The sequence below is a fragment of the Populus euphratica genome, unplaced genomic scaffold (genome assembly GCF_000495115.2).
Source record: "Populus euphratica unplaced genomic scaffold, PopEup_1.0 scaffold35.1, whole genome shotgun sequence".
NCBI lineage: Eukaryota > Viridiplantae > Streptophyta > Magnoliopsida > Malpighiales > Salicaceae > Populus > Populus euphratica.
The window spans coordinates 2,122,574-2,137,773 of NW_011499860.1; the positions used below are offsets into that span (position 1 = coordinate 2,122,574).

At 32.6% G+C, this 15,200-nt stretch overlaps 2 protein-coding genes across 6 annotated transcripts; both read left to right on the forward strand.

Annotated features, from left to right (window-relative positions):
• The first annotated feature begins 70 nt into the window (after positions 1–70).
• LOC105124628 (serine/threonine-protein kinase PEPKR2-like) lies at positions 71–4,092 on the forward strand. 5 transcript variants are annotated; one of them, XM_011024724.1, is made up of 5 exons: positions 71–339; positions 720–819; positions 968–1,891; positions 2,165–2,461; positions 3,403–4,092. In XM_011024724.1, the coding sequence occupies exons 3-5, from the start codon at positions 1,150–1,152 to the stop codon at positions 3,765–3,767; spliced, it is 1,404 nt and encodes a 467-aa protein (XP_011023026.1). In that variant the 5' UTR covers positions 71–339; positions 720–819; positions 968–1,149; the 3' UTR covers positions 3,768–4,092. The 5 variants fall into 5 exon arrangements, with proteins under 5 accessions (XP_011023026.1, XP_011023025.1, XP_011023030.1 ...); XM_011024723.1 differs by having other exon boundaries at positions 71–256; XM_011024728.1 differs by having other exon boundaries at positions 71–256; positions 740–819.
• A 1,099-nt stretch (positions 4,093–5,191) lies between these two features.
• On the forward strand, positions 5,192–7,844 carry LOC105124629 (uncharacterized). Its single transcript, XM_011024729.1, has 3 exons — positions 5,192–5,521; positions 5,553–6,413; positions 7,325–7,844. The coding sequence occupies exons 1-3, from the start codon at positions 5,390–5,392 to the stop codon at positions 7,715–7,717; spliced, it is 1,386 nt and encodes a 461-aa protein (XP_011023031.1). The 5' UTR covers positions 5,192–5,389; the 3' UTR covers positions 7,718–7,844.
• Positions 7,845–15,200: the final 7,356 nt, after the last annotated feature.

Sequence of the window (15,200 nt, forward strand, 5' to 3'; positions counted from 1 at the left end):
GTACAGTTTGACGACGAAAACAAAAACTGGCTATACTTGTAGGCTACTAGTAGTTAAGAGAAACGCGCGAGATTCCAACGGTTGTTGTCGTTCACGTGTAGACAAGTGTCCTTTTTCTTTTTCTCTCTAAAAATCAAAAATCAAAAACTAAACTTCGGCTAGTTGAAGGAAACTTTCCCTTTCCATGAAATCCTTCTTTAATCCTCCTTAAACAACCATAAAGTTTCAATCTTTCTTTCATTTCTTCCCCATGAAGGTATGGTGTTACAATCACATCCTTCCTTAGCATTCTTTGTCCAGTTTCTGTTTGCTTCCTGGGAAAATATAAGAAAACAAAAGGTAACTGGGGTCTTTTCCTTCTTTCTTTCTTTTTTCTTTTCATTTGGGATTAGGTAGTGAGTTAATGGAATTAACTAGACCAAACCCACTTATGTTTTAGCTTTACTTGAGTTGGGTATTTGCTTTTTTCACTGTTAGTTCCTTTTTGTTTCCCCAGTTTCGAGCAAACAAGTTGGGTTTTGTATAGTTTTTTTTTTTTTTGTTGTCGTTGGTTTTGTTAAGTGGAAATTTTTGTTCTGTTAGGTACTAAATAGGTAAAAGTTCATATATGATTATGGGATCTAACAGTATATTCCTTTATTTGAAACTGCTTAAGCAAGGCCTTTTTGTTTTTGCTTAGACTTTTTATTCTCATGTTGGGGTATTTTTAATGACTGCAGATTTTGTTTATTAATCCAAGTCAATCAATGTCTGAAGTCTTTGAATCATCGATGAATATGGATCGGACGAAGAAGAACAAGAGGCTTCTGGTGTTCAAAGGTTCCATCTTGCTTCTTTAGTTCCTTTTTTAAAAAAAAAATATTTGTGTAGGTGTTGAAGTGATTTTGAATTAATATTCATTTTTTTAATTAGGATCGAGTAGAGTAAAAAGAGTGTTTTGATTGATACCCATTTGTTGGAGTTGCAGAATGTATGCAAAGATCCAGTCTTGTGATAGAGTGCTTGTTGCTTTGATTTCACTTGAAGAGAGTTTTAGGTTATCTTTATTCCTTTTGTAAATTTTTGGAGCAATGTTATTAGTGTAAGGATGTAATAATTTTCTGGGTTGCATGGTTGTGGTGTTTTGGAATTGCTTGATTTTAAAGTTTGATGGAATCCTTAAGAAGGAAGAGGAAGGGCTTAGAAATTTTGCCTTCATTTGGCAAGTCCCTTGCTCCATTAACAGTGTTGTGGCCGCGGTTGTCATTGGGAGATTATTCGAGGCAGAGGAAGAAGTATAAGGAAGACGAGGATAAAGAAGCTGTTGGTTCTAGTAGAAGTGTAGTTAAAGGTGTTTTCACTGCTCCACCTTGTAGGAGTGTCCCTGCAGATCCACTTTGTAGGGGTCTTAAGAGGAAAATTGGGTGTATTGATGTGGCAACTCAGTTGGGCAGGAAGAAAAAAATTGAGAAAGAGTATGACTTGGGTGCATCTATTGGGCAAGGGAAGTTTGGGTCGGTGGTTTTGTGTAGAAGTAAAGTGACTGGAGAAGAGTTTGCTTGCAAAATGCTGCGCAAGGGAGAGGAGCTTGTGCATCGGGAAGTGGAGATTATGCAGCACCTCTCAGGTCATCCTGGTGTGGTGACATTGAAGGCAGTGTATGAGGACTTAGAATCCTTTTATCTTGTCATGGAGCTCTGCACCGGGGGACGATTGCTCGACCAGATGGCTAAGCAAAGGCAGTATCTGGAGCATAGGGCTGCTAATATACTCAGGGAAGTAGTTTCAGTTATCAAATATTGCCATGACATGGGAGTTGTTCATCGGGACATAAAACCGGAGAATATCCTCCTTACAGCCTCTGGGCTGATGAAGCTTGCAGACTTTGGCCTAGCTGTGAGGATGTCAAATGGTAATTGTGATTTGTTAATATATTTTTTTATGTATTTTGCTATATCCAAGCACATTCCCACATATATAAGCGTGTATATTTTATTCCTTTCACATTTTCTTTTCTTTCTCAAATTCCTTCTGTTTTAACTATTTACTGTATGCATACAAAGTTTTCCAAAATCTTCTGCGTCCTTCAGTTCTGCAATACTGGTGTCATTTCCGCTGTTGTTTCTCTGCAGCTCAATCATGTGTTGATTGCTATAATAAATAAACTCGTGTTTTGTTCCTGCAGGTCAGAGCCTCAGAGGTGCAGTTGGAAGCCCTGCCTATGTTGCACCAGAAGTTTTAGCTGGTGATTATTCAGAAAAGGTTGATATCTGGAGTGCTGGTGTCCTCCTTCATACTTTGTTGGTTGGCGTGCTTCCATTTCAAGGTGATTCATTGGATGCTGTCTTTGAGGCTATTAAGAAGGTCAACCTTGACTTCAAAAGTGAATTATGGGAATCAGTATCTCAACCTGCACGGGAGTTAGTTGCTCATATGCTGACAAGGGATGTTTCAGCAAGATTAACTGCTGATGAAATACTAGGTAAGCTTCTTCACCACTCTAACAAACTTTATTTAAAAAATGGTTCTAGGTCCGTCTCACTAACTTTGATTATCAGAATGACACTTGATTCAAAGAATGTTCACTTTCTCGCATCAAATTTCCATGAAGACAGCCTGGCTGCATCTTACAATTTACCGTTTGCTCCATTCGCTTTCTAGTAAATGCCACCAAAAAAATATTTTCTTTGTTTGAACTCTGAATCTTTTATAGGCCAATCTAGTTTGATTGCTTAAGAGAACAAAACTAGGAATCAGGTCATCAAAATTAAGAGACTTCTTTAAGATGATTTACCAGTTGTGGTGGAACCAAAAGCAGGAGTACAAATAGTTTGTGTGCATTGTATTGTTATGGGTGGGGTTTATCAGAAGAGGAGAACCATCAAGCCTTTTTAAAGGTTGGAACCCTTATTGCTGCTATTTGGACAAGAAAGTTGTCTCTCGTTTTCTTTTCAGTACATGACTAATATTGAGGTTCTCTGTGGAATACATTGAATTGTCTCCATTATCTTGTCCAGTTGCACCAGCTGCCTGCAATTCTGAGTTGAACCCAGATGGTAGTATAATCTGATAATATTTTTATGGGAGTTGGTTATTTGATAGTCATGCAATATGATAATGTGAGAATCCTACTTGCACAATATTATGATGTTTGACTCAGTATTTACATTAGTGTAATGGACATACTTAAAGAACAACTTCCTTGCTACTATTTAGATTGGGGAACTGTGCTATATTTCATGGAGTATATGTTTATTCATCTATTTCCAAACTCAGCAATTCTCATGCCATTAATTTTCCTACAGTTAACTATTTAATGATCCAGATTTTCTTTCTTTTGAGACATTAAAATCCAAGTTCTCTATCTCCCAGAGTAGTTTTATTACTGTACAAGTGTGAATGATCAAATGCATGATTTTGCAGGACATCCATGGATCTTGTTCTATTCAGAACCAACACAGAAGGAACTTAACCAGAAACCAAAGTTTCAAGACCATGCAACACTGACTTCTCACCAACTAACTGTCACAACTAGGTTGGAGTCAGAGAGATACAGGATAACAGCCAGTGGTTTTCTCAGTGATGACTCTAGCCTAATTTTATCATCTGATGGTTCTAGGTCAAGGTTGGAAGAGCAAGACTGTGGATTGGTTGATGCTCTCACCGTGGCAATATCACGTGTGAGGATATCTGAACCAAAGAGAAGCAGGTTGTGTTGGCCCACAAGCCCTATCCGACAAGAGTGTTCCTCTAACATTAAGATTAACAATCTCTGTACAGCATTTTGATCCTGTTGTGTAAAAATGCTGACTCGGCTGCCAGGCATCGCCACTGTTAGTTATAACTGCAACGGAAGAAAACCCTGTGGCAATGGATTTGTTGCTGCTTGGAGAAGGAAGAATAAAGACCATTAATAAAACAACCTTTTAGGTGAAAGTAAGTGGCAACTAAAATATTCTTGTTTCTTTAATTTGTGAGAACCATCTGGTGTTTTATCGGTGAGCAACTGGTTTCATTTCTTTCATTTAGCCTGATCTGTATTACTAGTACAATGTGGCTTCTAAGCTTCCTGTGTAAATAGCATGTGTTACTGCTTGGCATGCTTTGCCTGAAGCTTAAGTTCAATGTTGGTTTTTTTTCAACAAATGAAGCCTGACATGTAACATATGTACTATTTTGAGTTGTAGAACTAAAATGTGTTGAGTGTCTGATTTTATTTTGGTTCTGTCTATTTTCATTATCGTTATTCATCAAACCATAGACTCGAAACGGGTGGAATTTTTGGGATCTAATAATTACGGATTTTGAGTGTTGGCAAAAAGAAAGAAAGAAACAGCTGATTTTGAGTAGACTCCAAAGAGTTTTGGATGGGGGATCCCAAAGCTGTATTATATTAATTTAAAAGAACATTAAACATGGAAATCATTACAAGTAACTTGAGGGTTCAGTTTCAACTAGTAAATTTGGATCTTCTCATGTTGTGCATCATACTCTTCCACCCGTGTCAATTGTTTCGGCTGTCAAAACTTGCTTTCAGAAGTCAAGAAAACAATAAAATATTGCATGGTTGTAGCTTTTCAATGAAGCTCGACTTTTGAAGTTATACATGACCGTATGATCCTAAGCATGAATAAAAACATTAATTACACAAAAAGGTTTAAATTCATCATGTAAATAGTCCAATGACTTCCAGCGTTGTCAATTCTCATGAACTTGGGATGGTTTAGCATATAGTTATTAAACTCGATGTTGATAATCTGTTAATCTAGAGTTAGGTCCGGGCCAGGTTTTCTTTCAAGTTGGAGTGAATGTTGGCTTAGTTAAACTTGATTGATTAACATGGAAATTCAAACTCGTAACTTGATTGATTTAGTCAAGTTTATGTGAGAATTGCTGAGTTAACTCAGAATTGTTTTTTTCTTAATTTTTGTTCAAATCAACATCATTTCATTTTTTTTATTTATTCAAAACAATGTTATTTCTTCGTAATAATCTTGACTTGACAAACCGCAATACAAGTTTTGAGCTCGGTCAGATCCAGTTTCAGAATATGTGCGGAAACTGCATGTGCAAGTTATTTCAGTTTTGTAAGTCTATGCAAGTTGTAGTCACACGATTGCATCTTTCCTGTATTTTTTTCCCCCTTTACTCTTGTTTTCTTCTTTTGATTATCTTGCTTCCATTTGACACCACTTTTAATTGGGGGGGTTTCTTTTCTACTCAACTGCATAGTTTTTAAGCAAGAGAAATATGCATGATATGGTGATCTAATTTCTTTACAGTGATTTCTCACTTTTGAGGGAGAAAGAGAGAGAATCTCATTACTTTCATAGCCAAATCACCTCCAGAACTAAGCAGACCCACAAATCCCACTCTCAAAACACCTTCCTATCCTAAACAACGCACTAACATGTCAGTCTCTTCTCTCTACTCCCCTAAACTCTCTATCTTCCTTCTAGCCCTTTGTGTTTCTCTCTTCACTCTCTACCACATCCAGTTTCTCCATGCTCCACCATCTTCAACTTCATGGTCTCTCATGCACCATTGGGAAAGAGTCATGGTATCTCATGCACCATTGGGAAAGAGTAACCAATTGCACTCAAGAACTCGAATCCTTGGCTGAAAAACTGCGGCAGGCGGTCACATTTCTCCCCCTTAAGGACTTACGCTATGCAGATACAGCTCCTCAAGGTCACACGTGGTTCATGAGCTCTATGTATGATACCCGTGAAGAAGGTGAAGTGCCATATCAGCAGTTTCCTTCAGAATCGTCAAAAGGTAGGTTACTTTGCTTGAAAGGAAAGGATACACATGATGGTTCTTGGAATTCGTATGCACTGGCATGGCCTGAAGCATTGCCTATCAATGCCACTCTTCTAAAAGGACTAACCTTTGTGTCATATAACCATTATGACTACGATAATATTTGGCATGGGTTATCAGCAATGGTACCATTTGTTTCTTGGCATAGAAGAAATGGGTGTGAATCTCCAAGTAGATGGATTCTGTACCACTGGGGTGAGCTAAGGTTCAATATGAGTCCATGGCTAAAGCTCCTAATAGAGGCAACATTTGGTGGAGCCCCATATATTGAAAACTTTGAAGGGGTTAATGATAGTCAACCGGTTTGCTTTGAAAAGTCTGTGGTGATGAGGCACAATGAAGGTGACATGTCAAGAGACAGGAGGATTGAGACTTATGATTTGATGAGGTGCAAAGCTAAGGTGTATTGTAATTTAAGCTTAGAAGGCAGGATTGCTGAAGTTAATAAGCAAGGTTTACCAGTGATTGGCATGACCCTGCTCATGAGAACTGGTCCAAGATCATTCAAGAATGAATCTGCAGTGATTGGAATCTTTGAGAAGGAGTGCGCTAAGATAGATGGGTGCAGGTTGATGGTGGCATACTCCAACAATCTAACATTTTGCGAGCAGGTTTGTAAGATTCTGTCCATTTTCTCTTTTTTCATTAATAGTTAGAACCTAAAACACATTAAGTATATTAACTAGCTAGTGGGATATGTGTGAATCCAACTAGAGAGAACGCATTGACAACCTTAAGGAGAAGAGCCTTTTAGCACAGCACTTAGGACTACTATATTGAAAATGTTTACACAAACACATATGTGCTCATAAGGTTGCTGGTCATGTGCGTTGTTTTATTTGAGAGAAGGTGGAGGTCATGCTGGCACTTGTTCTACCTTTTCGTATCAACAGGCAAGCTCAAGTTTAGATTTTGCTGAAAATTGTCTTCGTTCATTTGATTTGCGAAATTCATGGAGAAGGAAAAGATAAAGGGTCAACGATTTTCATTTCTTATGGTCTAGAAATATTCAATATTAATATTCCCTAAAGAAAGCTCTATTGAGTGATTCTCAAGACTTGCCCAAAAGGCAAGCCACATGATAGCATGCATGTACACAGCATTAAAGGCCACTCCCCAATTTTTGGTGAGTTCAAACTTCAAAGTAAGAGAATGCCATAGTTAGCATAAATAACCATTGATTGTGTGAAATGTTATAAATTCTACTTCAAGCACATTAATTTCGAGTATACTCCAAATTGTTAAGGTAGAACAATATAGGAACTTTACTTGTTCTAGTATTTGATGCAAACATGAGACATAGCAAAAAACGATTTTGTTCCTAGCCAGATTTCTATCTCACCTTTCCTCGCGGGACAGTTTTGCCTGAACGTTCAGCTTCATCTGCTCACCAAACACACTTTAAGTACTGTCTATCTTTGCTGGTAGTCTAGTTAAAGAAACACAAAATGATTGTATATGATCAACACCTTCTTACATTAATGAAGTCAATGTTTGATAAATATTTTCTTGATATTTCCAGGTGAAGTTGATGAGCTTGACAGATATTCTAGCATCTCCTCATGGTGCTCAGTTAACAAACTTGTTCCTAATGGACAAAAACAGCAGTGTCATGGAGTTCTTCCCAAAAGGATGGTTAAAACTTGCTGGTGTAGGCCAATATGTTTTTCACTGGATGGCAAGCTGGTCTGGGATGAGACACCAAGGAGCATGGCGAGACCCTACTGGATATGAATGCCCCTACGGCGAAGATGATCGGCGGTGCATGTCAATTTACAAGCCTGGCAGGATTGGACTCAACGAGACTTACTTCACTGAGTGGGCTAAAAAAGTTCTCAATGAAGTGAAAATAAAGAAGTTGGAGGCAGCAGCAAATAAGACTGATGCTTCAGCTTCGATTTGTACTTGTGGCTAGCTAACTTGCTCTCTTGATGACAGATTTTTTGTTTCATTTTTCCCCTCTCCAGTGCGTACTTTCTTATGAGATAGCTTTGAAATTAAGACCTCTATAAAATTAAGGTCAGTTAAACAACTGTTCAGTGACATTGCATTGCTTGTTATTGAAGTTTTTTGTCTGCTGCACTAGTCAACAAATTAATTTTTGCATTCAATAGGAATATCCTCGAGCCGGTTTGTGTGTCAACGTAGATTATAAGCGCTAAGTATGTTTAGGAGTGTAATAAAAGTTGTCTTTAAAGTATATTTTATTTAAAAATATATTAAAATAATATTTTTTTTATTTTTAATATTAATATATTAAAACAATCTAAAATAATAAAAAATAATTAAAGTAAAAAAATCAAATATTTTAAAAAACACGATTAGATCACAATATCAAACAAATTCTAAGTTTTTCTCTAAATAAATTCTTTTTATTAACATGGATATCTGGATGCACCTCAACTAAATAAAATCTTAAATTATCTTGTTGGTTTTCTAGAAAAAAAAAAGATTTATAAAGGATAAAAATATATATGATTGGATAAACCATTTTGAAATAAATTATAATTTTTTTAATTCAAGAAGAAAAGGAAAGCAGAAACAAGAGGTGTAAGAGATAACTCTTCTCTATTTCCATTAACTTCGTTTTTTTCTATTTTAAAACTGTAATCAAATACTATTCTAATCAAACATCAGCCTGGTCTGCTAATAAATTAATTTTTCATTCTGAGATCTGTATAGACTTAATTGAATCAAGGAAACAAAATCTCTAAAACATCAATTTAACCGCAAAAAACTATGTTATTAGCTGAATTAGGCAGCCACAAATGGAGCTAGACAGGCATAAACATGTATTGACGATGAGTCTGCTTGTTAGCCTTTCAGAAAAGCTTAAGCTTTCTGGCCCGTCTGAGCAGGAATTAAAATTGGCAAGCCCTACAATGTCAATAATAATGCAAACATAGCAATGGAGAGGCAGCCTGTTGTTACCAACAAAATTTCACAAACACATCAATACCTCTGTAATGTAGTACTTATGTCTGTATCTTTTGGTGTCCGAAACATTCTCATATCATTCATCAATGGAACCCTCGAATGGAGCTAGTTCTTCATAGTTTCGGCCGAGCTAAAACAATGTAACATATATCTAGATGGGCTCTGCCCATTTTTTATTCCTTCGGAACTCAAAAGTGAAGTGGGTCCAAAAACAATTGCACGGTTGGATTGAAACTGTGTATCATCCACACTCAGATGTAGAAGTTACCATAATCAAACCCTGGTCTGGTCTCGCAGATAGATTTGATAACATACCACTTCAAAATTGGTGGAGAGTTGGATAGTTTATTAGTGAGGGTGGGTGTAATTATTTTTTAAAGTTTATTTTATTTAGAAATGTATTAAAATATTTTTTATTTTTTAAAAGTTATTTTTGATATTAGTGCAGTAATATTTAATAACATCAAAAAAATTTAATTCAAAGTAAAAAATAAAAAAAATCAATTTTTTCAAAAATATTGTTGAAAAGCAAAAATAAATAAATCCCTAGCCTGGGTTTTATTTTTAATTATTTTGGACATTAAAATAGTTAAACTCAAGTTAGCTAATTTATTGAATGATTGATCTTATAAAACTGGAGTGAGACTTGATTTTGTTAATTTCAAGAAAATTTTCAAGGTTTTTTGTTGTTTTTTTAATTTCTCTCCTAAGAGATTCATCTAAATTAACTTAATGACACGAGAATTAATTAACTCAACAAGTTAGCTGCCAGGCTTGATGACTCATGAATGACGACTTGATGACTCGTGGTTAGCCTTGATAAGGTTTGATAACCATGGAAGTAATTATACTATACTGGATACTGGACTGGATTGGATAGAAGTTTCGCTTGTATTATTGATGTTTGATATACACACGGTGAAAGGTAGAGCACACCTCCATCCATGGAACAATCTGCCAGCATTGAATTTGCCTGATCTTCTTCCATCTTTTCCAATCTCAATCACTCACTAAAAACAACTCCATCCACCAAAGATTAGAAAATGAAATTAATGGAGTCATCACGTAGTCGAAAAGGAAATAAATGGAGGAGACAGCGTCGATCACACTGTCTAACCTTAACTAGTTGAACTGATAGTGATGCACATAATATTTTTTATAAACTCAGGTATAGTAGATATTTGAAAGTAATATATAAATATTTGTTAGTAAAAAAATTTTATATAGAGAAATTATATATATTCGTAGAAAGATTTTCATAATAATTGTATAAGTTATTCTTAAATTTGATATTATTAAACTATTTTATATAGAAAATATTATATTTTGATCATTATTACACGTTGTTTTAATTAAGGGTAACAAACAAGAAAATATTGTGTATATATAAACTATATAAAGATATTTGAGTAATTAAGAAAGGATTCATCATTTGATGTAAATTAGAGAAAATATTTCATTTATTCTCAAACATTATTAATTGTAAAATCCTTGTTTAAGATGAAAATAAATTTTAAAAAAAATTCAAAATCTTATTCAAATAAGTAATGATTATCATGCCAAGAATTAAAATCATTTAATAAAATAGACATACTACATGCTATAATATTTAAACTGAAACATTCATGATGAAACTATAATAATTACATTAGAAACTAATATCTGAAATATTAAATCAAATCACTTATAACTTTTTTAATAGTTGGGAATTGTGATGAATTGCTAAATATTATACACTTTAATCTTCAAATATAAATTAATTAATTATTAAATTAATAATAAATTAAACTATTTTATTTTATTTTATTAGAATTATAATTTATATTTGAGATAATTTATTATGAACCTAATGAGTCACATAAATAAAATTTATTATTTATAAAAAAAATTATTGGTGATTTATATGAATTATTATTATAAACTGAATACTTAAATAATTTATAATATATAAAAGTTCAGCTTTAAAAAAAATATTTAAAACTAAAAAAAATATTTAATATTCAAATAACTTTTTTGTAAACGCTAAATAGATGTATTTAAGAGAGCTATTGAAACTTAAAAAAAAAATACATATTAAATTCACTATTTTTACTGTATGTATATATACATATTCCCAGGAACCAAGATGAAGCTGTCATGTCTTGCCAAACCCCAACAGCTAATGGGGACATGCATGTGGGGGGAATGGCATTGGATGTTAATGTGGCTCATTTCCCACCACCACCCTTCAAACACCTCGCTGTCCCTGAATTTCCACAAGATATATGCAAAATAATTATCATATAAAAACGTTCAAAATCACTCATTTTCCGTCCAAATCACTGCACAAGTCAATCACCAGTTGATAAGATCGATCGAAGGTACATCTGAGTTTGGCTGATAACCAAGTTAGTTCACTGTTCAATGGATGGTAAACAAAAGCTTGAGTTCAGAGCTTCTTGAATGATTAGTTGAAGTGGGCCTTGATTAAAGATCATTAATCTCTTGGATTTGACATGTTTTTGAATGGAAAATGATTTACATACCAGAGTTCTTCCACATGAACATGGCAGTAATTGACAGGTGAACCATGCATTTTAGAAATTATTAAACGATTGGTTAAACAGGATTAATATGATCATAAAGTTGATTTTCCCTCCTTGGTTATGATCTGCATAATATTCAGTAAGTGTTTGCTACATCGTAGCTTGCGATATCACAACCAAAATGCATGGCTTAGATGGAAGCATCCCCACATGTTCATCACCCAGTTACTAGGTTTAGATAAATTTATGTATATTTTAGTTAATTTTATGAGTTTTAAAAATAATATTTATAAAAAATTTCAATAATTATATGATTTGTAAAATTTAAATTAATAATTTTTTAAAATTAAATTTATAATATAATCGATTAAGCTATATATTTGATTATTCTATATATTTGAGTAAACTTTTATTGTACCAAGAATATGAGTTTCAGAAGGGATACTTTTAAGATTTTAAATTTAAAAAGAGTTTTTTTCTTTTTTTGGGAATATTTTTATTGGTATGAAGAGAATTTTATTAAATCTTTGAATTTTAAAACAATATGGGGAAACTTCTATATGGAATTTCTTCTTTTTTTTAATTTATCAAAATAAGAATATTACTGAGAAATCATGGAAATTCCTTAAAGAAAAATTCATATATGAGAATTAAAAAAAGATTTTATTTGCTAGACAATAATATCTTCTCTTTCAAAATCAATAAACATTTTTTAGCTGCCAGCAAACTGAGGGTAGAAAACAATATCCTAGGCCCTAAAGAGCTTCAGAGGGTCCCATCACCCTTATCTCTATCACTGTCAGGCAAGAGGTGGTTTCATATTACCACCGTTTGTTTTTTATTTCAAGAGTATTTTAAAAACATTTTAAATTTATTTTTTTTACTTTAAATTATTTTTTAAAGTATTTTAAGAAAATAATTTTTTAAAAAATAAAAAAATATTATTTTAATATATTTTTTTAAAAAAAAAACTGATTCTCATTCTCGTAAATACCTCTCATTCTCAATCTTCTTGTCGTTGAAATCCTTACATAAAAGGAGCACAAATAATTATGTATAGAACTCTTTTTTCTATGCCCAAATTTAAAAATTATAGTTATTGTTTCCACATTCACCTTTTTTCACAAAAGGGTAATCAATCAGAAGAATTTGGCTGAAGACTCTTGGACTCACTTTGAGCTTTTCATAACGCACTGCATGTGTGACCAGAAAGTTATTCTTGAGATTAATTGGATGATCCAAAAACCCCACGCCTTATAAATCCAAAGAAAATATGCAAATTTATATCAAAAAAAATTTACTCGTTTTTGGAAATTATTAGATTAGTCAATGGGAATAACCCTGTTCTCTTTCTTTAGGATTTTTTTTCCTAATTTTTATACATTAAAATTAATTTATTTTTAATATAATTATTAAATCTGTCTAATCTTACGAGTCGACTTGATATTTTAGAGCCTAACCCATAACATGTTTAATTTCTAATTATTATGAATATTTACCTGATTAAACTCAAATAACTTAATGAATTAATCTATAACTTGATTAAACCAAGGTGAGATTTGATCAGGTCTACTTCAATAAAAAAAAATTAAACTAAAATATTGTTATTTTAGAAAAAAATAATTGATTATATTAACCTAATAATTTAATAATTTAGATCTAAAATAAATTATATCTTAGACCAATAACCCGAGTTTAAGTATATTATTCATATTTAAAATAATGGGTTTCTAAGAAATTTATTTTATGACATCTTTTGAAATTGAAATATTAAATAATAACATATAGGGAGAAAATCCAACTCCTCAGCATCCCATAAATCTTTCTAGGTGTTTTTTTAAATTAAAAAAAAAGTATATATAATTTTAATTTATTTTTAAAATAGCAAAAACACAAAAATTATTTGAGGTGGCATGGGTGTGAAATGGTCATGGAATGTTTGTCCCACCTTATTTGAGTAGTTGCTATCTTCTTCCAAGAATTCTTGTCAGATCTTCCATTGAAATTTCAATATCAATGCGGTTTACATAGTACTAATATGGGTGGGATCCGCAGAGGAAAGTTTACAAGATGATGATGAATGAGTCAACACCTGAAAGATAAGAAAATCTTAATTAATGATCAACATTATTATTCTGAAAAACAAATTAACATAATTACACATGCGATAACTACAATTAGAAGGCCATATGTTCACTATCTTAATGATATGATTTTGCACTCCTGAAAAACTTAATTCTCTCTCAAGTTTATTCATCATAAATGCACTTACAAACATACAAATTGTTTGCTTGATTGTATAGTTATAAAAAGAGTCCGGTGCAAGGAGTTTATAGGGAAAGTCAATCCAAGTATATTTAATTTGATAAAAAAATAAACAATAGATTTCTTTATCTTATTGTTTTCAATAACTATAAATATTTATATTAGTTTACACATATTTCATTTAATTTCTCAAGATTTTAAAGTTAACATTCAAGTAAACTTTTAGTAATTTTAAAATTAATTTATAATATTCAAATTACTAATTTCTTGAAATTCATTACCTTATTTTTCTTAACTCCTAGGAGTCCAAGCACTATATTTGCCGAGTCCCAAGTTAATTTGTAAATCTAGCCCCTCTGGACTTATATATAAGACTTGATAGTCAAGTCACAATTTATTTTTTACTTTAAAAACAAGAATTCAAGATTCAACTTGAGCCATAAAAGTAAAATCTTCAAAAAATAAAAATAATTCTTACCCAAATAACCTGGAGAAGAGAGCATGATTTCAATACACACAAATTAACCATAAGAGAATCACTTAGCTGTAAAACCGGGAGGGAAAAGAAAACAGATACACATTGTGCATAAAAACAACACAAAAAATGGGAAAAGAGAAGTATAGATAATGGGAGGTAGGGTCAGGATGGGAGAGGCAAAAGGAGGATAAGGAGTCAAGTCTCAGACAATAATCAATCAAATACACATCTCCAAATAGTAAAAAAGTCTCTGTATTTCTAGGGTGCTTCTGATGAGTGGGGAAGAAGGCCATCACCAGCCTTATAAAAAGGCCAAAAATACTTGTTACTAATCCAGCTAGCTAGCTAGCCAGTCTATGGATGGATGGGGGGTCATGCTTATCATTTCTTGCTGACACAAAAAATAAAATAAATAAAATAAAACACCCCTTTAACTGAAACTAATGGACCTACCACTGATGCCACAGCAAATTGAATTTTGATCTTGCTTCTGCATGCATTTGTACATGTTTCTAGACAATAAGATTTCTCTGAATTTACCACTGGTTTTGGTTCAAACCATGATTGTTCCCTTTTGTTCGCAAAGATTTTTGTTATCATAGTTATAAAATCAGGTTCGGTGTTGCTGCGTTTCATTTTTTACTTGATTTTTTTTTATTAAAATAATATCATTTAATTTAAAAACTAAAAAGTTATTATTTAAATAAAAAATTAGATTGATTGGTTGGCTCACAAATTAATTCTACTAGCATATATGATATGCTTTTTAAATTTGAAAATATTTGAAAATATTTTTTTTATTTTTAATACCAATATAATAAAATTAATATATTTTCAAGATAAATATACACTTCAGTAATAATGAAATTCAGTTGAAAACAACAAACAGGCAATGAGAAGTAGAAACTTAGTTGGGGTATTTAAGACATGTTTAAAAATGTGTTAGAAGTTGTTTTTTAAAATATTTTTTTATTTTTAAAAAATTATTTTTAATATTAACATAAAATAAAAAAAATTAAATACTTTAACAAAAAATGAATATTCCTTTGCACAGTAATGGGAAGGAGCCAAAATCATTAAAAGTGATGGTCCACTCCCATAAATATAATTCCTGTTACTTTAAGAAAAAATTAATTTCTCATTCTCTCTTGTCCACATAACAATGTTGTCTTGGAATGTGATCAATAGTAGCA